Here is a 26,340-nt window from a genome sequence, read left to right on the forward strand (position 1 = left end):
GTAGAGAGCAAATGCAAGTTAGACTCCCTCACACTCTGTTTATTACGAAAATTAGGGATTTTTGTTCATGCCGAGAAATAAAAGCAAACAAAGGAAAACAGACTCCAAGCAATAAATACCGGCTGGACTCGTCTAGTATTGGCAAGACAGCTCTGGCTTATTGTGACATGGATTTGGAAGGTAAATTATATTGAGTCATGCTACTTTCATTCAGTTTTTGCTTGAGTTGTCAATTCTATGAGTAGTGTCCCTGGTTGCTTTGAGATATATAAATTCGAACCAGTCCTAAAAAAAAATTCATTGCACAGTTTCGGTTTCCGTATTCACATGTCTTTCTTTTTTTTTATATAAAACAGTGAAAGAGGGGCAAAAAGAAATGCTCCAGCCATTGTTCGTCACCGAAAAGTAGAAAGCAAGGAAATGGCCTGAAGTATTCAGCTTGATGGGCGTCCTTTATGTGGTGAGGTGTTAATTGAATTTCATCTACAATGCCTCTATATGAACATAATTATTTTTTTTTTCAGAAAAACCCGTCAAAGTAGTCAACACAAATGGATAGGGGCAGTGTTGGAGGGAAAACAATGTGTTTTTGTTAATATCTCGAGTCGTTCTAGTTTTGCTACGATAGGAATATACAGGATGACGCACTGTTAAGCATGATTGCTTAAATCACTTGTAAATCGATGCAAACGAGATAATAATGTGTGGAAGTATTTCAATACTCATGTTCAGGATAATTGGGTCCCTTTCTTTGTTTTAATCGGTGTATTTTTGAAAACTTGTCGCTTCCGAAAGGAAATTGGAACACACTCGTTGGCGAGAGATCCAAGATTTCAGGGCTCAGTTTGCTTTTAAATGAGCAAGGCTTTAGACAATAAAAGGGCTTTTCTTTAATACATTTCTTTAAGCCTATTTGAAAACTCTAAGAATGGGATCCTGTTGAATTTTATCGTAAATCGATTCATCAATAAACACGCTGCATGTTGAAGTTTGGAGCAATCACTTTCAAATGAACAATCACGAAGCTTACATACCGTAATTTTTTTTTTATTTATTTGTTGTCGTTGTCGTTTTTACCGACCATGAATGAATGCTTGGTGGATTGAAGTCAGAGATAAACAATTTAAGAATTTTCTCGGGTTTACACTTTTTTAAATCTTTAATCAGCGCCGATAAAAGCAAGAAATTCGTGCTCACCCAACAAAACAAAATGACAATCAATTCTATTTCGACACGACTTTCTAAATCAAGTAATTTAATTCAGGCTTGAACAACTTCGTCGAAAAAGGAAGAGACAAAACAAAACAAAACAACCGAAAAACCGAAACCAAGTCTTATCCTAAGCCTAACCATTTCAGGAGTTACTTGCATGAATTCTTTCAGCGTTAAACAAGAACTCATCATAAGCGACTTTGTCGTTGGGTCGCTTGGTTTCTACATGGTTTGGCCATGACACCGTTCAAATGCTTTGTACCTCTAAGTATTCAATGTTCAAAAGAGATGTACCGTCATGAACGAAGAGAAATATCCAGTAAACAAGGGGAAAAACGATGATGAATTCCAAACTATACTTTGTAAAATGGCGAAGATGGGCAGTGCTAATATCTAATGGCACGAAACGAAAAGACAGCAACACAAATCGCAAAAAAAAATCTAATGGGCTCTAAAATTCTATACAGGAATCAACAGAAACGAGTTTTACCTGGAATGGATCAATTATAGAATTTAATTGCCCATGTGGTTCGTATATCTTAAAAATCTAACTTTCCATAACTATAATTATCCTCTGTTTGCACTTGTTGCATCATTCTCAAGGAGGATAGTTTCGTTGTCCTTAAAGCTGTTTGTGAAAGCTAAAATTTGTGTTGGCGATCTTTGAAAAGCCGAGTTTAGGCTATTGAACAACAGATATTGCGCTGGCGTCTAGTTGCAACGACTGCTAAATCACTTCTGAAGCACAACGGGGCGACATTCTCGACCATGTTTCTTACCGGTATTTTTGCTGCGCGCGCCGTTGTCAACTGACGTTCCCTTCCTCTTGCTAAATCTGTTTAATTTGCGCTCGTGCGCTAGGGGTTAAAAAGTTGTTAAAAACTGATTCAAACGCATTGCAGATTTTTAAGTTATTTTTGTTTCTTCATGCTATTTGGTAGATTTTTTCCCTCCAACAAATTCACAAACATGAAGCACAAAAATGTTACATTGTAATTAGCAAAACAAAAAAACCTTGCTTATGAGTAAAACATCCATTTTCAAACCTTGACTTAGTTATAAGACATTTTTAAGTTACCAAAATGTTATGAGTACTTCAGTAAAATTTTACTTGCAATTCTGGCTTAGAAAGTCTTGCTTAATTGTCAAGGTAACACCAGAAAAAGTAATTTACAAACTCTTCGATGCGATTTGAATTAGGACTGAAAATATCATATATAGTCCTTGAATACCTAGCACATTATTGAAAATGTTTATGTCCCATTGCAAAAATAATAACATATCAACCATTTTCGTACTGAACAGTTCCTCGAGACCCGTTAAGCGAAAGCGGCATCCTGGTAACCTGAAGTTCTTCATTAAGTAATGTCCAGACCTGTTCCTGCCTAGAATATACATGTCAAGTGACAGGCGAGTTTCCTATGTAGTGGAGGAAGGGAAAGTAATGCGTCTGAAGATTCATTAAGTAGAGCACGATGATACTTCATCAAGTCTTCTTAAAGGGTAAAGTTAAGCTATCCCTGGAGGATTAAAAACTAAAAACAAGCAGTCATTTAATATGTTTATCATTACAAAATGTTACGATATAGCAGTAACAACTGAAGTGTTTAGTCACTGGTAACTAAGAATCGTTCCTCAGTCAGAGGTTGGGTGAGCATTAAGTTTTTCCGTCTTCTCCGTTGACCTCCAAGGAATCTGTGATCACATATCTCGCAGAAACATCGCGCCGGGCAGAGGGAAATATTTCTCCATGCAGACTTCAGATGGACGAGGCCTTTCACTGTTAAAATAGAAATATATCGGAAAAAAAATATAACAATAATGATGGATAATCTCCTGGTAAGTATTCCGTAATTTTCATGTTTTTTCGGCTTCCTGAATGCACTAATCCGTTCAGAAAGCTACTGCGTGATGTACGAATATGATTATAGTGCAGACTCCGGCCAAGAGTTGATTGAAAAGAGAAAGTTTATTCCTCGTTCACCGTCAAAGAGTAAATTAAACGCATCAGATTATGTAGAAGGTGATGAAAATGATGAAATGATGTGAATGCAAGTTCGACTAGAAGGAGAAATTACAGCAAAAATTATAATAGATCTAAGAAAATTGACAAACAGAATGAAAACGAAAAAAGGATTAACGACCTAAAGATATTTCCTCCTAATAACGTGAATGGGCCAAGTAAAATAACGGCTGATTTTAAAACAAGAACTTGCCGTAAAAAAGGCCAACACTGAATATATTATGCATTGAAAAACGAGAACTTAAAGTGTGATCAAAGGAGTCACGTGAAGATTAAGAGCGACCGTCCGTAATTATCGCCCGGAGGCGTGCAATATGAAAACATCGAAGATCCCTAAATTTTGCCAGAATATAGGTCTGGATGAACTATTTCTATAAAAAAAAAACACTTTTAATTCAATTGCATTTTTATTTTTCGCGATCGGCGGCAAAATCGGTTTTGTGGCTCTCACCGTCAGCTTCACGAGGTTTAGCCTGCCATTATTTGAACGTCGCTTGAAAATAAAATAAACAGTAAATGTGATCAAATATTTTCATAATGAAAAGAACATGTATATAAAAAATGTCTGAGGTGTTCTTTGTTCGATTCCGTTGCAATAGAAATTTTTGGGGAATTTTTGTTTTTATCCAGTAATTCAATCATTTTGGCGACAAAAAAAGGACGAAATTGAGAGGGTAAAATCGCACCTTGGTACATGGAATGGGGTTCTATCAAGTTAATTCAGCGAAAGCTTACCCAAATTATGAATCTTTACGACCCCAGACAAAAGTGACTCAGAGGTCAAATCACGCCATTATTTGTCACGCAATTGGATGTGAAAAATAATAAATGGCCACGTCTAAATCTCGTGAAGCTGACGGTGAGAGCCACAAAACCGATTTTGCCGCCGTTCGTGAAAAATAAAAATGTGATTGAACTCAAAGTATTTTTTCTAGAAATAGCTCATCCAAACCTATATTCTGGCAAAGTTTGGGGATTTTCGATTTTTGCATATTGCACACCTCCGGGCGGTATTTACGGACGGCCGCTCTTAAGCTTAGGCCCTGTTTAGAAGCAGGTAGGGTAACCCTAGTGCTAGGGTTACCCTGGCAGGAGGGTTACCCTAACGCTCCCACATTTCTTCTTTTTTTCATCGACGTGTTTACAAGGCAGCTAGGGTTACCCTAGCACTAGGGTAACCCTAGCTGAGCGCTAGGGTTACCCTAGCGCTAGGGTAACCCTAGCTGCCTTGTAAAGAGGGCCTAAGGGTTAATTTTAAATCAAGAGTAATACACGTACGTGAGAGGTCACGCACGTTTGAATCCTACATATCGAAGTGTCTAGGTGTATGAATGTGACTGGACCGAAATTTATCGCTGCTATGCTAGCGAACATAGACGTGTGGTTAAAAAAAGAATAAGAAAATTAAGAATTAAGATAAATATAAGATAAAAATAATAACACTAAATGAAGAGAAAAAAAAAAAACCTTCCACCACACCATAGGTCTAAGATGGGTAGGTTAAAACCCGATTCTTCATTGGAAAGAAAATGATAATTACGGAGGAAAATGGTAAAGAGTTAAGGGCTGTTAGGAAATAAAACCTTACCCAGGGCTGTGAACAACACGAAGCTGTTCAGAACAACGAACAAGACATTCACAAAAATTGAATCGTTTCCTTCTTGATTTTGCTTGATGGTGGGCTGGGAATAAATTGCACCGAGGCAAACATTGAAGAATATTATCCAAAGCACAAAGGTTTGAAGTCCATCTTCAAATTTGCCTTTTATGGGCCGCACAAGAGTGTAAGCAATTCCTGATGCACTTGCTGCAACTACGGCAAAGCCAATTTGAGAATGGCTTTCGGAACCAAACAACAGGACGACTGAAATGAGGGTCAGTTTGCGGTACATCTCAACTATCTCCCAGTACCAATATTTCTCTTTATAATTTTCAAAGAACACTTTAAAACCAAAAGCAATTTCTTCATCGGTGCCACACTCGCGGTATTTGTAAATGGGAAACAGAAGTAACAGTGGAAAAATGACAGGGTATAATGCAAATACTGCTGCGATGTGCCAAAACGCGTTATGTCGAGTGGTGAAGCACCGGAGGGAATAATCAGCTTTGAGGAAAGATATGCAATCGTTGCCATGAGAGGTAAAACACACGTTCACACAGTTTCCAGGCAGGGGTAGGATGTTCATGATTTTCTTACTTGTCATTGGGTAAGACAACAGAAGAAATAGGAAGATGTTCCGATAACATGATTTCTTTATGGCTGTGATTTTCTGCAGCTTTTGGCTCATCAAGATATCCATGCTAATGATGTAAAGTTTCTTTAAGAATAGATACAGTAGTATCAAACAAACAACCGTAATGTTGATGGAAATGGCTACAACAAACTGGATGAATGGGTCCAATCGAAGTTGGGAATTTATGCAGCTTAATGGTGCAAACTGCAATATGTTTCCTTCAAAAAACTTCAAGTATTTTTCCATGGAAACAAGTACAACAGGCCACTGGACCCGTGCCAATGCCGAATAAATACCGGCGACGACTTGATAAAATCCAATCACGATTTTGGCACAAGACATGATAACATCTGCAACGGTACGATCGTCTTGGGTACGTTTTGAGTCTCCCCAAAGAACCAAGGCAAACAGAAGGACGAAGACGACAACTATTATCACACACGAGATGATTGTGATTAACACATTGGGACATTGCAGGCAGCTGTTAAATCGGAAATAGTGATTTTGAGAGCACATTGCACAAAGAGTACCTCGATATCCTGTGCTACAAGAAGAGTTGATTCCACCTTTACACGAGTCTGGATAGGGGCACTTGAGGGGCATTGGCAACAGTCCTTCAAATATAGTGAAGTTCTTGTCGTATTCAGCTGTAGCGATGTCAGTGTTGGCCACAAATGTTGAGTATTTTGCCATTATGTCCGTGTTGTTCCACTTCCAAAAGTAACCAGGAGCCAATATTGCTGTGTCGTTTCTACAGTCCATACCATGATCTGGACATAGCGTACAAGGGCCGAAACGATCCAAGCGGTAGAAATTATGAAGACATCTGCAAGCACGGTAACCAGCCGTCTGGTTAGTTTGGGTTCCTGTTGGGAAAAAGAGCAATGCATCCATATGTGAAAGTAATCAATATTAGGGTTTTCGGTAATATCATCCAGGAGAAGACGATCAACTGCATCGGGTAGAAGATCCACAATTTGAGTATGACTAGTTCAAGCCGCATAAGTGTTAAGCAGTAGGTCTCACTATATATATATATATATATATATTTTTTTTTTTTTGAAAATCTATAGACATTTACACGTTGTCGAGGAAATAAAATAATGCCCGAATAGATAGAAAAGAATAAAAGCAATAAAAAGGAGTAAAAGTTAATTTACAAAGTTAAAAGTGACTCTCAAGAAAGAAGTGTTGTTTTAACCCTGTGCAGCCTGATATCTCCATGCCTGACATCTCCTGCCTTTTCTCCATACTGTTCTCCATACGTTTCCTAAGGTGCTGACCAGGAGAATTTGCTTAACAATTAAGAGTTTCTTCAGTTGGCGATTGTTTCCTTTATTCTCCTAACCTTAATAAATGAATGATTCAGGGCTGATATTGTGAGGAGAAATTAGATACTTGGCACTCTTAGGGGTCAAGAGGTTAAACTGCGGGGTCATCAGTCAGTGACCGGCACTTAGTGGGACCCCTGTTAAAGCTAATTTGTTCGGTCACGGGAAACGCAATACTCTTTTGGTGCGCATTTGCCTGCATTATGCACTAATCGCCGAGATTAATGTCTTGAAGAAAACTCCAATGAGGATCGGGCATCAAGAGCTATGAAGAAACCAATGCCTTTGATTTGTTGAGTTGGAGGGACAGAAATGCACTATCTACTTCAATTTTTGTAATGGCGTTTGTTTCATAAGCATCGGCAATATTGCTTATTGCCTATTTGTAAACCTTGGTATGATCCTCACCATATGGACATGCGAAACAGTCAGTGGGAGATTTTCCTGGATGACACAATTCTGAAACATATGTACCCGTGCTACAATTCTTACATCTTACTTGACCCATTTCATCTTGATAAAAGCCACCTGAAGTTAATTAAAAGAAACTTTATGATGAGAATGTCGTTTTGAATGTAAATTCCTTCCTAAACTAGAATTGGACTTGCAGGCGATCGATAAAGTTTATATATCGAAGGTCATACTGGCTACATCTAAAATATGTGTTGGGGGTGTACCGAACTTGTGGGGTACACTCTAACTCACGTACTCGAAAATTGTCCTTGACAAATCCTGTTTTATTCTCCTCCTCGTTTTCAAAACGTCTCTCTTGATTTCTGCTCTCACACACAAAAACTAATTTCATCATCTCCCACGCGTCTCCTGTTACAGTCTCGTGATCTAGCCTACACGTTCTTATGCAACTTTCGCATTGCGTCATCTCTAAAGGCGTCTCCTGTGTGCTTACGCAGTTTCCGTTCAAGGGGTCAGACGCAATATCTACCGCCTCGTAGAACTCCCCAAATTACACAAAGAAACTTTGAAGCAGGATATTCCGCGTGAGTTGTATCATGTTTGGGGATGAATAGATCGCTAATTATTGCTTTCTAAGATGTTTGATAAGAACAATCTGCTGATTCAAGAGCGAACATCCTTTTTAATTCTATGAAAATGATGCATTCTGTAGTTTTACAAATATTTTGTCCAGGATTACTTCAGAGCAACTCATCATTTGTGTATTAAAAAATGAGATTCAGTTCTTAACTTCTGAACTTAAATTAGATTTTTAACTTAGTATCAACATCACTGAGTTCAATTTTTTGAACGGGAGGTTGAGAATTTTTATTTCTTAAGGAGTGTGACTCTTACAGAGAATAGTACTTCATATTGACTTTCGCTAGACAGGTTATAGTGAAATTTGCTGGACCGTTTTATGTTCACTGATTGCTCCCTAGACCGTCTATGTTGCATCATTAAATAAAAAATAGCGATCACGTCATACTGCTTCGCCACTTTTTCACTAATTCAACTAATTATTATATCTACAGAAAAATTAAAACAAATAAGATAAAACAGCATTACCTGCCGGACATGTTCTGCACGTGCCATTGCTATAGGTACCAGCCACGCAAAAGGAGCAGTTCAGACATGTGCCCCATAAGTACGGTCCATTAGGATAACAATCATCACATTTGAAGCCCGAATGTTCAAAAGACGTTAAAACCCGGCCACTTCCTGCGATTTTTGTGTTTAGAATTGTAAAGAACGATTCTGATGGGGCACAAATGCTTTTGAAAATAAAAGAAAACGGACATTTTTGGATCAGCGCACATATCACGATAAAATACATAAAAAAGAGATATCAACTCAAATTAAAAAAAAAAAAAAAAAAAAAAAAAAAAAAATTTCGGGCCGAGGAAATCCACAGTTCCTTTTTCCGGTGCACATGATTTACCATAATAATCTTAATGCAGTAAATGGTTTGAACCCGGGGGTAACATGTGAAGGTGTAGTCTGATCGTCCGGGTGAGTGTAATCCTGAGGAGGACAGTTGTCGGTGGTAGTGACTGACGTTTCGACAACCTGTGCAGAAGTCATCATCAGAGTCAAGTGAATGATTGTTGTCAGTAGAATGTTCTTATTCCAGTTCGTTCACTCTGATGATGACTTCCGCACAGGTTGTCGAAACGTCAGTCACTACCACCGACAACTGTCCTCCTCAGGACTACACTCACCCGGACGATCAGACTACACCTTCACAATAATCTTAATGTCATGAATGTTAATCACACGCCTTAAGGGAACGAGATAACGAGCCTTTTTTTCAAGAGGTTTATACAAACTTAGAAACTCCAGGAGCATAAATTTCCTTATTTATACAGAATTCACATAAAAGAAAACTGCTTACATAGATACCGTACCGCCTGCATGGGGATGACTGTCAACTGTCAAATGGCCAAAATATCAACCATGAACCGTCAAAAACGCAATATTTTTTAGCGTCAACCGTCAAATAAGCAAGCTAATGTTAGCCGTCAAATGTCTCAGATATCCTTGGTTAAGAACTAAACTATTGTCTTACTTGGGGTCAAGCTCTCTCGATTATAAATATAAGTTCTGATATATCACAAAAATACATCGATGTAAGTCCTTTAACTTCTAGTTGCGAGTAAAACTGGTTAGCGACATAACTGACTTCCGGTGTGGAAACACTTCAGGTGTCGTAAAACGTCAGTCATTTATTAATAAAAGGTGTTATAAACTAACAGTTCCTTAGAAACGCGTCATTATGAAGACTTGCAGCCAGATACCTTAAATTTACCTTTCAATCGTCAAAAGGGCTTATTTTTAACCATCAATTGTGAAGTTGTCTTCCCCTTCCAATTGAGACCCTCTTTAAAGAACTTTTGTCTTTTGATATTTACGTCATCCATAAAAACCCTCGTGGGGACTACATAAGCGCAATGTCTTGGTTTGCCTTACTTCTCAAGACTCGAGATAATCAGAGCGTGCATTATACTAGCTACATACTTAACCGGGGAAATTGTATAAAAGACCTTCACCACTTTATTCCTTTAATCAGAGAAGACCTTCGTAGTATGACTGCAGCATAACAGTTACTTACATACGAGCAGTGTAGTTTCCTGGAATAAATCCCTCGAGAATTTTGCAAGAAACTGCACTGGAAACAAAATTTAAATTTTTTTATAAGTTGCATCGGATAAAATTTTGATAAAGGTAACATTTATTCAGTCTTAAACTTACACTTTAAACTGCCCTAACACAGTACAACCCTCGATAACTGCCTATGATATACATCTCAAATAAAATGAGATGTGGAACACTGAAAGCTATAAAATATTTTAATCCTTGAAAAATTAACCAATATTCATAAGATGAACAACTGGAAAATTTACCACACCCATAAATCATTGGGGCAGATTTATTGTAAGGGTATAACTTTTCATTCTTTACATTTTCATGCCTGGTATCATATCATGAAACATTTCAAGTGGCAGCATCGTCAATGGGTTGTCAAAAATCGTCCTGAAACAAAAATAAAAGTTTGACATATATTGATAACGCCAAGAAGTTCCTATTTTAGACAAATAGAACAAGAAAATTAAGAGCTGGTTATTAATTTCCCTATGATTAATGTATTATAATAGCTAACAAACTGAGGGCTAGATTTTTTATATCAATAAATATTTTACCGAATTGTCGGGATCCTCTCCGCGTTTCAAGTTTTTCAAGTCAAGCGTTGATTTGCGATATGTATAATTCCGGAGCAATAACACGTTAAGATAGTGGAACGTTGATTTAACAACTTACAATGTTTGAAGATGAGATAAGCCATTGAAGGGGTTACCATTTATTTGCTTGATTTTGTTACTGTGAAGAAACCTGGGAACAGCAATGCATACCACAGATTAAATCACATGAATATATCCATTCTTGACACTCTTATTGGTTTTGTCTTTTTTCCGTAGGTGTTCCGGCACTTTTTAAACAACATAACACATTAGAGGACTCGTATCTAATGGAGATTGTTGTTCATCAGTTTATGAAGGTAACAGTTACTAGACTGTCCACCTTTGTCCATCGTTATTAAGTCATTCTAAACGGCTATAAACAAATCATGTTAAGTAGACTGAGTTTTGCATTAAAGAGATGTTACATTCTAAGAGTTGACAAGATTTCTTTCTTCGTAAAATTTGAAAAATTCCCAGTCAACATCGGGCAAAACAATAACGAGAATTATAATATGACAATTATAAGAATACTAGTGACGAATCTAGAACTGAGACTTACAGAGAAAATAACCTTTAAAGGCTGTTGAGTAACAATGAGAAAAACCATTTTAAGTTTGAGAAGAAACAGCGTATTAAAGATACCGACTTCTAATGAGCAACGTGTTCTTTGAGCAGTTTCCGTATTTATGCTGAAGCATATTTTCCGTAAATTACTAAGCATTTATCATTTGTTGAGCGCTTATTAATCACACTCAATTGTATTAATTTTTTTTTGTAAGTTACTCACAAGATTTCTAGAGTAGTAGCATTAGCAAATGCATTATCAGGGATTACTCTCAGGTTGTTGCCCATCAATCCTCTGTTATGAATAAAACAAGAAATACACGGACTGTTATGATTGCTCTAAGGCTTATGAGTTGCAACCAGTTCGTAGACGGTATAGCAGTGTCAAGTTTACGAAGCTAATCCTCCTAAGAATACCTTTGTCGCTGGCTGAAGAAATTCAGACCTCACCATGTGTGAAATAAGCAACATCCGTTTGCTTCATGGTACAAAAATATTTCCCTATGATTGATAAATATCCTTGTATGACACATGTACAAGATATTTCTAACAGGAACCTGGTTTAAAGTTTAGACTCTCACAAGAAATCACCTTCCTCTCAGTATGCCCGAGACTTGGTCTAAGAATTTAATTGTCAATGATTAGTTGTGTAAAATATTAATGTAACTGGTATTCATTTGTCGAATAAAAAATGTTCCCTTGACGGATTATAAAATATACAAAAAAAATTTAGGACCAAGAACAACTCTGTATGTAGGTAATATGTGTATGAAGCATCTTAAAACTTACAGGAGACGCAGACCTTTTAGTCCGGTAAATGTGCTTGGGCTGATGTCTGTGATGTTGTTAAAATTTAAATGCCTTTAGGACAAGCAAAAATAGAAATAAAGAACGTTAATTCCCAACGAGTTTTTTTCTGGGCACATACTGAGTCCCACCACTGAGTGTCAAAAATATTGTTGTGTTGTGAATCTTACTGAATAACGGCGATTAGTTGTCATGGCATCTTTACATGTGCGACTTCGAATTCTCCTAAGCTTCATACCATAGACTTTTTCAACCTTCCCACTGTACTTTTTCTTTTTTACGATTCACTGTCACTCCATATAAATACATTCTCCGCTGTTTGTTTACCTCATCGACCACCTTTAGAATGCTGCATAATTTCTAAAGAGCCCTGCTTAATTCGTAATACCCGAGCAATTTCATGTTATTAAGGTTACCTCTAGATCAGATTAGATTAGAAATGTTGGACAAAGCATTTCATTATCATTAATGTTATTGTATTATTGTAAGAGTAAATAACCGTTTTAACCTACAAGATTGCTAAGTTCTTGCATCCACTGAAAGCCCCTTCTGGTATGTATTGAAGCTTGTTGAAGGAAAAAAAGCTGAAGCGAACATTTCAAAGTTTATCTTATGAAAGTATGAAATGATAATGATGATAATATTAGTAATAACAGTGACAATGATATCTATAGTAATAATAACAATAACTTATGATGATGATAACGACTTTATCAAAGCATCTCCACGTAGTTACTACGTCGGCCACAAGAACTCCGCGATTAAGATTTTGAGAGTTTCAAGATATTTTCTTACATCAAATCTAAAAAAAACAAAAAATGAAAACCGTACAACTCCTTAGGGATAGGAGTATAACATTAAAGTGATTTAATGCACGCTCATGAGGATATCATTTAAAATGCTCTAACATTGAGTGTATTGGGAGCCTCGTCGAAGCACATGCTTATAAAATAGATTGACTATATGATAAACGTAAGAAAAAAATGCATAATATGTGTTTCATGAATGCGAGTTTTGTTGAGCTTACAGTGAAGTGAGCATAGTTAAGTTCCGGAAGTCATCCCTATCAATTGTTTCAATTTGATTCCCAGAGAACATCCTAGAACACAATAAAAGTATTTTCAACAGCTAGATTGAATGTTGTCTAAAATAATGTCTGTGCACTGACATACTTCATTTTGCATACAGTTAAACCACCGGTTTTCTGTTGGCCGTCCGACCCTCTTCCCTATTCTCATGAGACGGGGAGACTTTCCTTGTAATAGGAAAAGGCTGCAGGTCTAGAGTTCAATGAATGAGGCAAATCCAGATGACTCTCCGGTGTTTAGTACAGTACTATAACCGAGAAGAACTCAAACTCACATAGCTCCCAGCGCTTTAATTCCAGGTAGATCGGGCACATATCTCAGCTGATTGTTAGATAAGTGTCTAAAATGTAAATCCAAATAACATACTACTAAAAGATGGTAAAGGTGTATGCATCGGAAATGCGAAACAATGATCTCATGAAGCATCTCTCTTGGCAGTCTCCTTTATCTTCAATGCAAAGGCTACACTTCGAGATCAAGACAACGAAAAGCAAATTTAAACTATATAGGGATTGACATATATCTCAGCGAGAGTACTTCAAATTGGGTGTAAAGGCACTTGTCTTAACCATGCAGCAACTAAGATTTAGCTATTCACATGGTTTTAAACATTAAACCTCGGCTCTTGTTTTGATAACCACCATTCATTTGCGGGCATTAATTTTTTTATGAGCATGCCATTTCTTACTTACAATTCTTGTATCTTTGTGAAGTTCTTGAATGTGCCATCCTCTATTGTTCTAATTTGGTTTTCATCCAGGTGCCTGTGGAAAGAGGAGAGCTGACAATTGAATCGATCAAGCTAAAGGGAAAACAGGAGACCCGCTCATTCTAAGTATCAGAGGTTTTAAAAATCGCTATCGAGCTGCAAACTCACGCAGCCTCTGTCCCTCATTTTTCTTGAACAAAAACGAGCTTTCTCAATGGCTTCTTTGATGTAGCCTGTGTCGCAGACGGTCTAAACCGGCGGTGTAGTCCGTCCGCGCAACGGCTTCTGATATCCCGCAGTCTTTATATCTATTTCTGATCGGCTTGTTTCTTACGCCATGTGTGATTGGATGATTCTTGCGAAAGCGATGACGCAATTGTCTCGTAATGCTAAAATTATTTTGTTCATGGGTTTCCCGTGTTTATTTGTACAACTATAAACATCAAAACTACTTTGAGTTGGAATTAAGATGTCTACAGTTACCGACGATTGTTGGAAAATCGGCAATACAAATCTAAGCTGTGAGAGCAACTTGAAATCGATATTCTTCTACCTGAATAGGAAACCTTGCTCCGCTATGTAAACCAAGGGCTATATAAAACCCATTTGCAATGAAAAAAAGCACAGGAAGCAGGATATTTGGAGAAAAAATAATCTTACAATAATGATGATGATGATGATGATGATGATGATGATGATGATGACTAGGACAAGAACAAAGACGATAACTATGTCGAGGAGGATGATGGTTAAGCCTGGAGACAGGAAAGGGACGATAGCGGTAATGCATGACGCCAGATTGCGGTGGCTATAATAAGGATTATTGTCACGCTGATGAGTTTGGTGATTTAGCAAAAGGACTTAATGAAATGGGGAGTTGCTGATAAAAAAAAAAAAAATTAATAAAATGACACCATCACATATGTACAAATGAGGGTAAATAGGGGTTTTTTGATTTCTGGACCAATAACGGGTGTTTTTAAGGCAATGTAATGTCACTCTGCTGACCACCTCTCGCCAATTACATACCTATCACGGTAGCACAAAGTGAAAGATTACGTATGTTGTGATCAATGAAATTTGCTGGTTTGATGAAAGGCTTTCAATCCTATTCGGGATTTCAGTGCTAGGACTCAGAGGTTTATGCCCATTCCCTTGACAATGAAATGGCGTTAAACGAGACTAATAAATGACAGGTAATCAGAACGTTTAAGGGCTTTTCACTTATCCTCGACAAAATCAAAGTATTATCAGTGACTTACAGAACATAAAGCTTATCAGATGGTCCTTCAAGGGTGGCTTTTTGTAAGTGTGACAAGGAATTACTCGCCAGATGACTGCAAGATAATAACAATTATTTTCAAATACCCAATGCCAGAAATGGTGTTTCCTGAATTGAAATGTAGCTTTGAGTTAATGGCAAAACACCAATTTTGTTAAATATAAGGATTGCAATAAAGGAAAAACTTAAAGGTGTACAATTTTTGTTGTAAAGAGACTTACAGGTGTGTTAGATTTCCCATGGCTTTGAAGGTTCCTCCATCAATGTGTGCGAGACTACACTCGTTCAAGTATCTTGCATAATAGAAAATTTAGAAAAGCAAGGAGAAGTGTATCGATAAGACATCATAGGAGTATGCAGACGTAAATATATTTCGTACAAATCATTAAAGAGTAGATAAAAAATAATTTTCCTCGTGCGGCCCCACTCGCGCTTTCCCATTGAAAACAACTCTGAGTAAAAAATCCTGAAAAAATCGTCCAGCCCTGCTGCCCTCGCGTCGCTTTGCCGCAAAAGCGTAAAGGAAAACAGCACTGAAGAAAAAGAGTCGTGTTTTTCAAGGAATTAGGGGTTTCTTGTCAATGCTCTGATTGCATAATTTGTTTGTGCTCGTGTGGCTGCGTGTGCCCCATCTACCGCGTCCAATCATTAACGTTGACATTCTCGAAACTTAGTGGTCAAATGATAAAACGCTCGTTGATTGACTTTGATCGAGCTAGACAGGAAAATATTTGGCTCTCAGTCTTTTGCGAACGACCTCGTTTACGTCGGTCAGTTACATCATTACCTCGAGCCAAATATTTTACCGTTCGGCCCTCCCACTCGGTCAATAGGTACATAATCCATTTTTGTGCATGAAATAAATTCAACACAATTGAGAATCGTCCTCTTCAATATCCTCTAAAGCTTTTTTTTCACCGCTGCCTTTCCTACTTGTGATAAATAGACAGTTGTGGAATTAATTAATCACAACTGAGATTTACACTGTGGGGTACTATCGTTCGTGTCTTTGATTAGATGAACGATGTATTTTGACAGTCGTTCGCTTCCAATCTAGGAAATTTGTCGGCTAGTAAGAAAAAAACTAAGGAGTAAGTAAGAAACTATGAAATAAGATGGAAAGTGCTTGAACGAATTTATATTCACTTGTTTCCGCCAATGCATAAAAAAACGCAGTCGTTTACTGCCCTCACTCGATCGTTTTTCTTTTTTGATGCATCGCAACTCGTCGATAAAAATCGTTTCTGAGCACTTTCCTTGAAATAATCTCTATTTATTAACTTACAATTTCTTCATATCACTAAAACCAGAAAAAGTGTCCGAAGTTAAGTTTGGCCCAATCGGATTTCCAGTGAGATCTCTGCGGAGATGATGGAAAGTCACTCTTAGTAAATAGATATAGATGTTTTGTCTCAGCTAAGATCGTGACGTTCTGACCGCATACTGCTGTTTCTCATCAAGCGATGAAATGGAAGTGTTCTAAAGCATGATGTTCCCTTGCGACAAAGCGGTTTTTTTATTTTCATAGCACGGTTCTTTGTTATCTCGGGCGAAAACAATGCATCCATCTTCCGTGAGTTATCTTTCTTCTCTATTTTTGCAGAAAACAACAACTATTTCGAGAACGTTAACGATAACTAAAATGAGGAAGGAAAGTAGTTTAATCTTGACTTCAGTTTCCATGGATATACTTACAAGTAGAAGACGCTTTTTAGTCCTTTTGAGAAGACTTTGAACGCACTCAGTGAAATATTGTTGCCCGCTAGAAATCTGAGAAATAAAAAGTGCTAACTACATGTAGTTAATTAGTTTATTCCGACATAATCAGAGTAATGCCTATGTTCCGATGGCTCGTCCTTCTTGTACTCTTCGCCCATGGATGCATGCTGCTGAGGCATGAACTGATGTTAACAAAATATGTTATTGTTTGTCCCTTTCACGATTATTCGTAGCATTCCGTGAAATATACCACGGTTTCGTTCAATCTGCTATTGTAAAGGAGGGAGTAGTGGGAGGGGCTTTACATTGACGTTTTACCGAAACCATGCTACATGATGTAACCTGAATAGATTTGTCATATTATTTTCTTATTTTCCTCTCTTCGTTTTCTAGATTTTAATGTTCTGGTTGTTATTGTTCATAATTATTGTCTCGAATTAAAAACACTATACCCACATTCTTTTTAGCCTCTTCAAATTTTGGAATGCGCTCTGCGGAATATGCTCCAAAAGGTTCTTTTGAAGGTTTCTGACGAGAAAGCAATGCACTGTCACGTGTATGAGTAAAAAAGCCATGCAACGTTGAAGTCTATGAGTCAAAAGAGAATTATGACTAAAACTTTATTCAGAAGTGGTTCTAGCAAATTTTACTGCCTCTCATTCTCTTAAGAATTGTGACGCGAGTTATATGGAGGTAGCGAAAGGGTCAGGGAGAGATGGAGTTCTACAAAAAAGTACATTTTTTGGATGCTTCATACATCCAAACGCCTTTCCTTACCGATGCTAACAATATGCGACGATTAACCCATCACGTGTACTTTCTTTTCCCAAAACGGGTCAGGGTCCATGGACCATCCCAGCCCACAGTTTGCAGTATGAATGAGAGTTCCCCCCCATCCCACCCCTCTTACTTCAAATTATCTTAAGGGCTTCACTCATCCTTGGGAACCTCCAAAAGACGAGTATAACATAGAGATACTCGAACTGTTTTCCTTTATCAGTAAATTGCAGTTAATTGTGAGGATTCCCTTATTATTCTGAAGTTTATGAATTTCGGTGTGATGTGCAACATTGCCGTCCCTTTCTGACAATAAATAACGGTAAACAGTGGATTTCTATAGCGCCACATCCATTGGCTTATTCCACCTTACAAAACTTCAGGGGAACTTTGATCAGGCTCCATTGAGTATTTTGAAATTCTTGAAGGAGATTTTTTCACATGCGTTTTCAGAATTTTGAACCTGAGCTGACCCATTCTCAATCATATTCCTCACTCCGAAGAAAACTTCAGCTCAAGCTATCAACAGATGATAAAAAAGATTCTTGTGAGTGATGTCCTCAGTTTTACAGTTTTCAAGCATAAAATTACGCTATTCATCGAAACATTACAACATCAACTCCGCCCTCTCAGCTATGCAACGAAATGATCGCTTTTTATGTTACTGTGTGATGTGTGATACAAAAATATTCTATGCCTCAGAAATTAGACAATTATGTACAATCAAGTTCGCTGCTTTTCGGATTTAAAGTTTAAACCACTTTTAATAGGTGGAGGCTGGTTTCGATCGAAAAACACTTTAAATCTATAGAAATCTAGAGAATCGCTTTCCCTTGTACAGATATGATTACCCTTTATTTTAAGTTGTCTACTTACAAGTAGTCTAATCTCGTCAGATTCTGGAACGCTTTCTCAGGTATAAATTTCAACATGTTCCATGATAAATCTCTAAGAAGAAAAAAAATTATCTCAGGGAATTGTAGTACATAGTGATGCTCACGTGCGGAAACGAATGCAAGTGATGTAATACACTCGGGACCTATGGATTTGCATGCATGTAGCATATCTATAGCGTGTATTTAATTTTTTGTAGTAGCTCTTTTTCGGTCAAGAGTAAGTGTGTAAGGGACGTGAATAAACAGTTTTCAACTTAACCGCGGTGTACTGCAGGAATGAGTGCTAAATTAAGCAAACGAAAGGAGGCGCGAAGGCTGTCAGGATCTTCCTACCTCTTTTTAAAATTCTACAAGGTAAGATACATGGTACATTACACTAATGGCATTTATATATTTACAAATCCAAACTATACGTACATCCTAGTTAAGTTTGGAAGATGGAAGGTGCTCTGAGGAAAGGTCGTCAACTTGTTTCCTGAGAGAGATCTATAAGTTAAAAAAATAAGAATAACTTTCTCAATTATTTGATTTCAAATAGTAAGTGAAGTAATGATTGAAAAAGGCTGGTACTTAGTAATGAAAAAAAATTAAATGAACAAATAAAAACTATGCAAGGTCATCTCAATAACAAAAGCAGTTTAAAAGCCACAGAGAACTATGAGTTCTGTTTAGTGGTGCGCTGCACGTATCTTTGAAGTTTAACCAAATGAACACTGCACTTTACTTTTGATATTTTGTCCAAAAAATGGCTTATCGCTGCAAAAAAGCAAAGAAACAGGCTAGAGATGCGAGATTGGCTAAAGCTTACTCGATGCTACGACGGAGCCTGATTAGTTTTTTAAATAACAGACAACATGCGGCGAAGCTGGAGAAAAAACTCACGATGTCTGAATCGTTAAGTCACTATTATCTCATATTTAACACGCACTTATGAAACGGTTATTAAACGTTGATAAAAGAGCGAGCTTCTTTCGATCACATACATTTTCTTGAGCATTGTCAGATTTCTGAAGGTAAATTCTTGGATCGAGCTCAGTTGATTGCCTGACAAATCCCTAAATAGGAGAAAAATGATAAGGAAGCTGTGTAGCACAAAATGATTGATTAGAAAGGAAGGTTATCGATTGTCTTTGTCTTTCAGTTTCATAACAAGATGTTGTACAAAAACGTAGTTGTACGACGGTACTCACAGTATTGCCGTATTGGGTGGAAGGTCACGTGGTACGTGTTTAATTCCGCTGCACTTAATACTGATTCGATGTTGGCCAAAAGATTTGCACTGACAACTTCCTGGATGAAAATCTTTTGGACAACAGAACCCAGAGGCCATGAGCCAGTGCAACAAAACTAGAGGTGCCAAAGGATTGCATGTCAATAACCGGATTGAAGATGCTTTCCCCATCTGCTCAAACGAAACAAAAATATATCCATTAAAAATTAACAAACTGAATGAGATATCCACTATATACATAAAGTATGATTTTCGAGATATGCAATTGCAAGTTTGAAATACCTGGAGTGAACCTGTATTGTTCGAACGCTTATTTCTACACATGCACATATAATTTAAGAATCACTTTTATTTCGAGCAATCCGGTAAAATATGGCTTACATCACATGAATGAAATCTACATCATTGATCAAAATGTAAGAACTTATATCTCTCAGGGAATTCGCATATTTTCTGCATGTAAATAGGTTTCGAGCTTTTTCATCATGGGGTGTTAAACGAGACGGCTGTGTAATGTATGTTGTGGTTTCATACCAATCGATCGTAAAAACCGTGTTGGAAGACTGCTTATGAACGGAAATATAGGACGAAGCTCTTTCTGGTCCTTTCTAATAAACTGGGTCTTTATTCAAATCTTTGAACGAAGGAAAAATTTCAGTATAAAGTAAATTCAAGCGTCGACTAAATTACCCACCACTTAACAATTGGTTCATGCTTTAGCGTGCACTATCGAGTTATGGAGCACGCGGGAAGTTTGGAGAGCACGAAAGAAGCGTAAGAGTTGCCCGAGGCGATAGCCGAGGGCAACTCTAGCTTCTTGAGTGCTCTCCAAACTTCCCACGTGCTCCATAACTCGATAGTGCACAGCTGAAAGCATGAACCAATTGTTTAGAACATAGCCGGTGGAATTGTGCATCAAATGCGACGCGAAAAACGGACAACAATATCAGTTGAAGCGAATCGTGACGGCGCTGATGCCAAGTCTCCTTTTCCTTTGTTTTTCTCTTTTTCTGCCTCATTTAAGAACTCTAGTCCATGGGAAAAGGTCGAAACATTGTCTTCGTTTTCGGAATAGCAGGCCGAGTTTCTGTTTGTATCCATTATTGTCGCGAAATGTATTATTTTTCCCCGCAATAGCAATGGCCGCTCGCGCGAAAATAAAATTTTTCTGGCGAAGTCGGATTTGCTGACGCTATCAGCGTGCACTATCGGGATTTTGAGCACGCTTACGTATAATGAATTTGATTGCGCGACTCTGCTAGCTATGTTCTAATATATGTTGGAAAATAATGGTCAGAATTAGAAAGAAAGCCAATGTTACTTCATTACGGCTTTAAGCGGGTCTGCTTTCACGCGATGTCAAATGTGCAAAACAGATATCATTCTGCCTAATTATTTTTAAATCGTCAAACCGTCTGAAAAATGAAAATTTAATTTCAAAAGAGTTAATGAACCTGGCTTCGATAAATTAACTTGTTTTACTTCAATAGACGTTTTTACCAAGATAAAAGATTTAAATTTCCAAGTTACTCAGCCTTAATTGTGAGCCTTAATTGTTGCTCAGCCTTAATTGTTAGGTTACCCAAGCCTACTTCATCCCTGACTGCAATATGTAAATGAAAGAACGAAGGGTTATCCAAACAACAGCTGCGGAAGGGGAAAGAACAGCATCGAGACGTTTCCCTCTCTCTTGAAACTAGTCTAAATGACCTGATTAACTGGGCAATTATTATGCATTAATGGAATTTCATTTACGTTTATAATTACATTTTGCTTAACCAGCACATAATCAGCACAACTACAGGGTTTCATTGCCATTTCTTTCAGGTTATAACTTAAATATGAAAAATCTGAATATTAAATACAATACTTAAAGTTTGGCGAAGATATAGTTGCACACCTGTAACGACCAGTCAGAAAGAACACATCCAATAGCTTCTACGGTTGAAGAGGCGCGGATATTTTCGAATGTTTGAGCTTTTTCAGGGTTTTACCAGAGCGAATTCGTATAACCCGTTCGTTGCACGCATACGTGTAGTGCTTATGAACATACTTGCCTTTATTCAGATTTTTGTGACTTTACGGACGAAAATCCTAACCCTTTATAGCACTGGTTGATTGAATACAAGTTCCCAACTGTGCTTAATTGTTCTTCGCATTTGCCTATAACGAATGGTCATTTGCATATAGCGAAAGGGCCATACGAATTTGCAATGTTGAAAACTGAAAGTAACTTGAAATCCTAAAATCAACAAGTCTCTTGGGAAATTTAGACTCTTGATTTATTTACAAGCTTATTAACAGCCGCTAGTTTTCATGATAGTACCAAATAGATAAATAAAGCAATTTATAGTTTTCGTCTCGTTAGTGATGAAAACAAAAAAAGGAAAGACAAACGTTTTGAACAAAGTTCGTTCCACATGACATGACCATCGTAAGAACACAATGATCGAAAGTGATTGCACATAGACAAACAAAAGAAACTGAAAAGAAAGGTTTCTTGGGGTTTTCCCTCTTAGCTGAAAGCAAAGGGAAAGGAATTAGCGTTTCAGCTGTTATATTGTGTAAACGAGAGTTCATTCTGCATGACCTGGCCCTTGTAAGAAAATAACAATCGAAAGTGATTGCAGGTATGCAAACAAGACACTGAAAAAGACAGTTTCCTAGGGTTTTTCCCTCTAGGCTGAAGGAAAGAACAAAGGCTGTGAGGTTTCAGGTGTTTCATCGTGGGATATAGTACGTAAAAGCGCATTAGAAGTCAATGGATATGGTTTATTGTTCACCAGTACCCACCAGGGTATACATCCTCTTTTAAAATAAATCGGCAGTTATACCGAATTGTTCAGACCTTTTACACTTGACCACGATTCATGCATCATATTTCCGGCAAGCGAGTTTCTCTTACAGCAGGTAGGTAATCTGCTGTTATGCCAAGTCATCTGGCGAATGTGAACAGTGTTCACATCCAAGATGACTTTTTAAGACGAGGGAACAAGTTTAAAAACATCTCGCGGGAGATATTTCGAAGAGATTTCCGTATAATCCTATAACAATCAGAAACAAAGCCGTAATCTCAAAGGTATTCTGTTGTTTTGCCTCTGCTTTCTTTTATCCAAGAAATGTATGTATAATGAGGTCTGGGGTTATACGGAAATGTTGCCGATATTTCTTAAAAATTCTATGCATGATCATGAAGTAAGAGAGCTTTGAATGCCAAATGAGACCAGGCTAGGACGCCGAACCCAACTAGCATTCCGACCTACTGCAATTGTTGAGTTTTACGTTATATTTTTACATCACATAATGGGGCAAAGAGATAAAGCTACCGATGGATATTTAGCTAACTGAACACAGGAAACTATATTTCATAGTATGTATCAGAATCTTAGTGCTTTCAAAGCGATGATCAAACGTAACTCCTTTTGACGCATGACGCATAATTTTATTTTTAATATCTACAAGTTCTGTGATTATCATACGTTTGAAGTTGATTTGACACTTAACAACGATTTACCACGTAAACGTCATTGACTCCGCAGCAGCTCTTAGCTTTGTTCCCTTTAGGTGTCAATGCTTCGTTTCGTCGTTTCAGAAAACAGTCAGATAATTAGGTCACCTGATAAAGTCGGCGAGATATTCGATAACATCGTTCTTTTCATGCTCAGATAAGCAAGATGAACAATATCGTACAAGTTTGTATGTGGAATTGTCTAAATCTTCCAATATGTTATCAATTCAAGATAAAAACAACGTCAAAAATTTCAAACGATATGTAAGTTTTCCAACTCAGTGAAGCGAAGAAGCAAGTCGACTCGAGTAAGACCGAATAAGTGTTTACAGAAATCATGAAATTGTTACGAGGACTTAAAACAAGAGAACCAAGTATTCAGCCAACAGACCAATAGATATAATAAGCAAGTGAATACCGAAAAAATTAGTTGAATTTATAGATGAAACAGGTTTTTTTGTTTCAAAACACATTTCTATCTAGAGGTTTTCAAACATTTCTATCTAAAGCACGGAAGTTATAATTAGCTATAACAGTTTAGGCGTAAACTAAAGAGTTATAACGGGTCCGAAGTGTCATGTTTGAAAAATAAAGAGGAAAGTAGAAAAGGAAAAAAGAAAAAATGACCGATCTCAGCATTGCCACCATTTAAGATATATTTCTATCCATTTAGAGAGCTTGGCACTATGGTTCAGAAAAAAAAAAAAATGAGAGCTGGAAGGAAAATTGAACGACGAGTTCGCGAAAAGATCGCTATGCTTGCTAGGAAAAACTTCGAGAGACTATCAAAAGACTTTTTAAAGTCATGATATCAAGCTTAATATAGACCAGAGAAGTTAATTAATCATTCATTAATCCTATATTTTTCGTTTTGGTTCATGATTTGTTTTTTTTATTTATTTCGAGGATGGAATTTTTTGTTCTCAGGTGTCAAAAGCACTCCTCTGTTAGCATGGCTTCCTCGTGTCTGCGTCTGATAGTCACCGCCCTCCTATTCTGTGTGACTGTCGCTAATAAGGTGAAAGTAAACAATATTAATTACTGCGGTAAGTAAAACGTTCTGAAACACGGAAAGAGCAGTGACAAATTCTACTTCAACACTGTTTGTGCTATATAATTATGAAGCTTTAAGACGCAAAAATTGTTCTGGTGTACTGTAGCTCTGCCTAATGTGTCTAAATAAGGTTTCTGATTACTAAAAGTTAAATATGTGTTTTTATACATCTTATTTTGTTTGTTTCATTCTTTTAACTCCGTCAAATTGAATCCACCCCCTTTAATGACAGCCACACACACATGTTAATGGTATCTCCGAGTCGATGAAGATCGACATACTGACAGTTTCTTATTTATTTATTTATTTAAGGATTTGTACAAGCAGTACGGAGCAAAAACAATAGGACATAAGTCCCCTGCTAGCTTTAAGCTCCAACTCAACCCTCTCCTCAAATATTAACTAATAGACTAAATATTTGGTAATAGGCCGCTTAACAAGTGCACGCAACAAGGGTATTTAATTACTCGGCGACATTAAGGACAAATTATTTTAAAGGTACGAAAGTTGTCTCGATCAAAAACGTTGAAAAGTCTCTCAAAATAAAAAGACTTAAGTTTACGCTTAAAAGAGTCAATAGACTCAGCCTGCCTAACATCACTAGGTATATTGTTCCACAAATTTTCTATCCTATTAAAAATAGAAATCCCGTAGTGTTAATGGAGGATTTTTATTTATATTTAAGTTCAGCCCTGAGCACGCTTGACGCGTCTGACTCGTAACAAGGGAAAAATAGCAAACAAGGGAGCAATAGCAAAAGTGCGAACGCACTAATGAACAGTAAAGACGCAACAGCGGAACAAAGCCAACAATTCCTGCGAAGCTACTTCTAATAAAGCCCAGTAACCTATTTGCTTTAGCAACTATCACGAGTATATGATCCTTCAAAGAGGTGTCAGTCGCGATCACTACCCCCAAATCTTTTTCAGTTGAGACAACCTCCACATCTATACTATAGCTCCGATATGGACTGATACGCTTCCTTGATATACGCAGATTACTGCACTTTGTGGGCTGAAAATACCATTCATTTGGCAAGGACCAAGTTGTAAGCGAAACTAAATCCTGCTGCAATTTCGAAAAATCAGCATCATTATTTACGATCCTATAACATTTAGAATCGTCAGCAAACATAGCCAGCGTAGCACTATTAATTACATTTGGCATGCCATTTACAAATAATAAAAAGAGAAGCGGTCCTTGAAGCGGCCCCTGGGGTACGCCTGACCCAACACCTGTCTAATTACTAATAGTTCCATTTATAACCACCCATTGGCGCCTTCCAGTTAGGTATGATTAAAACCAGGAGAGTCGGGAGTCATTGATTCCAAACGTTTTTAGCTTTGACACGAGCTTTGCCGGGCACGCAGAATCGAAAGCCTTGGCAAAGTCTAAGTAAATTAAGTCAGTTTCTAGCCCGCGGTCCAGTGCTCATACTTCAATGAGCTGAGTGACACAAGACTTGCCCTTTTGAAAAGCCTGTTGCCTTAATTTGCGGAATTTTTTCACTTGTTGAGGAGATTTTGAGATCCTAATACGGTCTTCTTCTTGTTAATATCCTTTGCTAAGTCCTTTGATATCCATGGAGGACGATTTGGATGTTTATAGCTTAGTTTTGGGACGAAGGCAAAAAAACAAACAAAAAAACAAACAAACAAACAAACAAAGTCATTCCACAAATTCCAAAGAGAATTAAAATCTTCGACGGCATTAACGCTGTGAATATCACTGCTGAGTGGAGTTAACAAATGGACTTGTTTAAGAGATTCAAAATTTGCAGTTTTGAAGTCGGATTGCCTCAAGCGAGAAACATCTTTAAAATCTACATTCACAGCAAAGTCAAAGAAGGCGGGAAAATGATCTGATGAAAGTCCACTGTCTCTAAACTGGGGACCAGTTTTAGGTTCGAGCATAAGGGAAGGGGTGTTTGTTAGAACGATATCTAAGATGTAGTTGCTTCTAGTAGCTTGCTCTACTCATTGAAATAAATCAAAGTCCATCGACAAATTTTCAAAAGAAGAATCATCACCAAATGATGCAAAACCTGACCCTTCTATCCACCGTTTGCCAGGAAAGTTAAAATCCCCTAATACGATAAAAGAGTAGTGATGATGAAAATCCAAGGCTCTTAGAAGGCCAGCGAATTGCTGAATACATTTGGATAGTTGTGAGGAGGGCGATAATAGTTTATAAACAACAACAATTTCAAACTT

The 26,340-nt window shown here is 37.4% G+C and overlaps 2 protein-coding genes across 6 annotated transcripts in view; one reads left to right on the plus strand and one right to left on the minus strand.

Annotated features, from left to right (window-relative positions):
• Positions 1 to 2,182: 2,182 nt before the first annotated feature.
• On the minus strand, positions 2,183 to 21,688 carry LOC148733845 (uncharacterized). 4 transcript variants are annotated; one of them, XM_088758348.1, is made up of 23 exons: positions 21,466 to 21,688; positions 19,525 to 19,736; positions 19,318 to 19,389; positions 18,752 to 18,820; positions 18,315 to 18,386; positions 17,118 to 17,189; positions 16,638 to 16,712; positions 16,228 to 16,302; positions 15,164 to 15,235; positions 14,923 to 14,997; positions 13,644 to 13,715; positions 13,226 to 13,291; positions 12,891 to 12,962; positions 12,376 to 12,447; positions 11,846 to 11,917; positions 11,280 to 11,351; positions 10,572 to 10,643; positions 10,215 to 10,286; positions 9,865 to 9,921; positions 8,322 to 8,527; positions 7,209 to 7,328; positions 4,824 to 6,335; positions 2,183 to 2,992 (listed from the first exon to the last, which is right to left on the minus strand). In XM_088758348.1, exons 2-23 carry the CDS (start codon positions 19,734 to 19,736, stop codon positions 2,820 to 2,822), a joined length of 3,432 nt encoding a protein of 1,143 aa, XP_088614474.1. In that variant the 5' UTR covers positions 21,466 to 21,688; the 3' UTR covers positions 2,183 to 2,819. The 4 variants fall into 4 exon arrangements, with proteins under 4 accessions (XP_088614474.1, XP_088614475.1, XP_088614476.1 ...); XM_088758349.1 differs by lacking the exon at positions 13,226 to 13,291; XM_088758350.1 differs by lacking the exon at positions 7,209 to 7,328.
• A 483-nt stretch (positions 21,689 to 22,171) lies between these two features.
• Positions 22,172 to 26,340, plus strand: part of LOC148733846 (uncharacterized) — a 15,505-nt gene continuing 11,336 nt past the window's right edge. The window contains exons 1-2 of one of the 2 annotated variants that reach the window (XM_088758673.1): positions 22,172 to 22,475; positions 24,001 to 24,119. In XM_088758673.1, coding sequence (XP_088614799.1) covers positions 24,026 to 24,119 — 94 coding nt within the window. In that variant the 5' untranslated portion in view covers positions 22,172 to 22,475; positions 24,001 to 24,025. The remainder of the gene's footprint in view (positions 22,476 to 24,000; positions 24,120 to 26,340) is intronic. The other variant, XM_088758674.1, reaches the window with a different exon arrangement.

The sequence above is a fragment of the Stylophora pistillata genome, chromosome 4, assembly GCF_964205215.1.
Source record: "Stylophora pistillata chromosome 4, jaStyPist1.2, whole genome shotgun sequence".
Lineage (NCBI taxonomy): Eukaryota > Metazoa > Cnidaria > Anthozoa > Scleractinia > Pocilloporidae > Stylophora > Stylophora pistillata.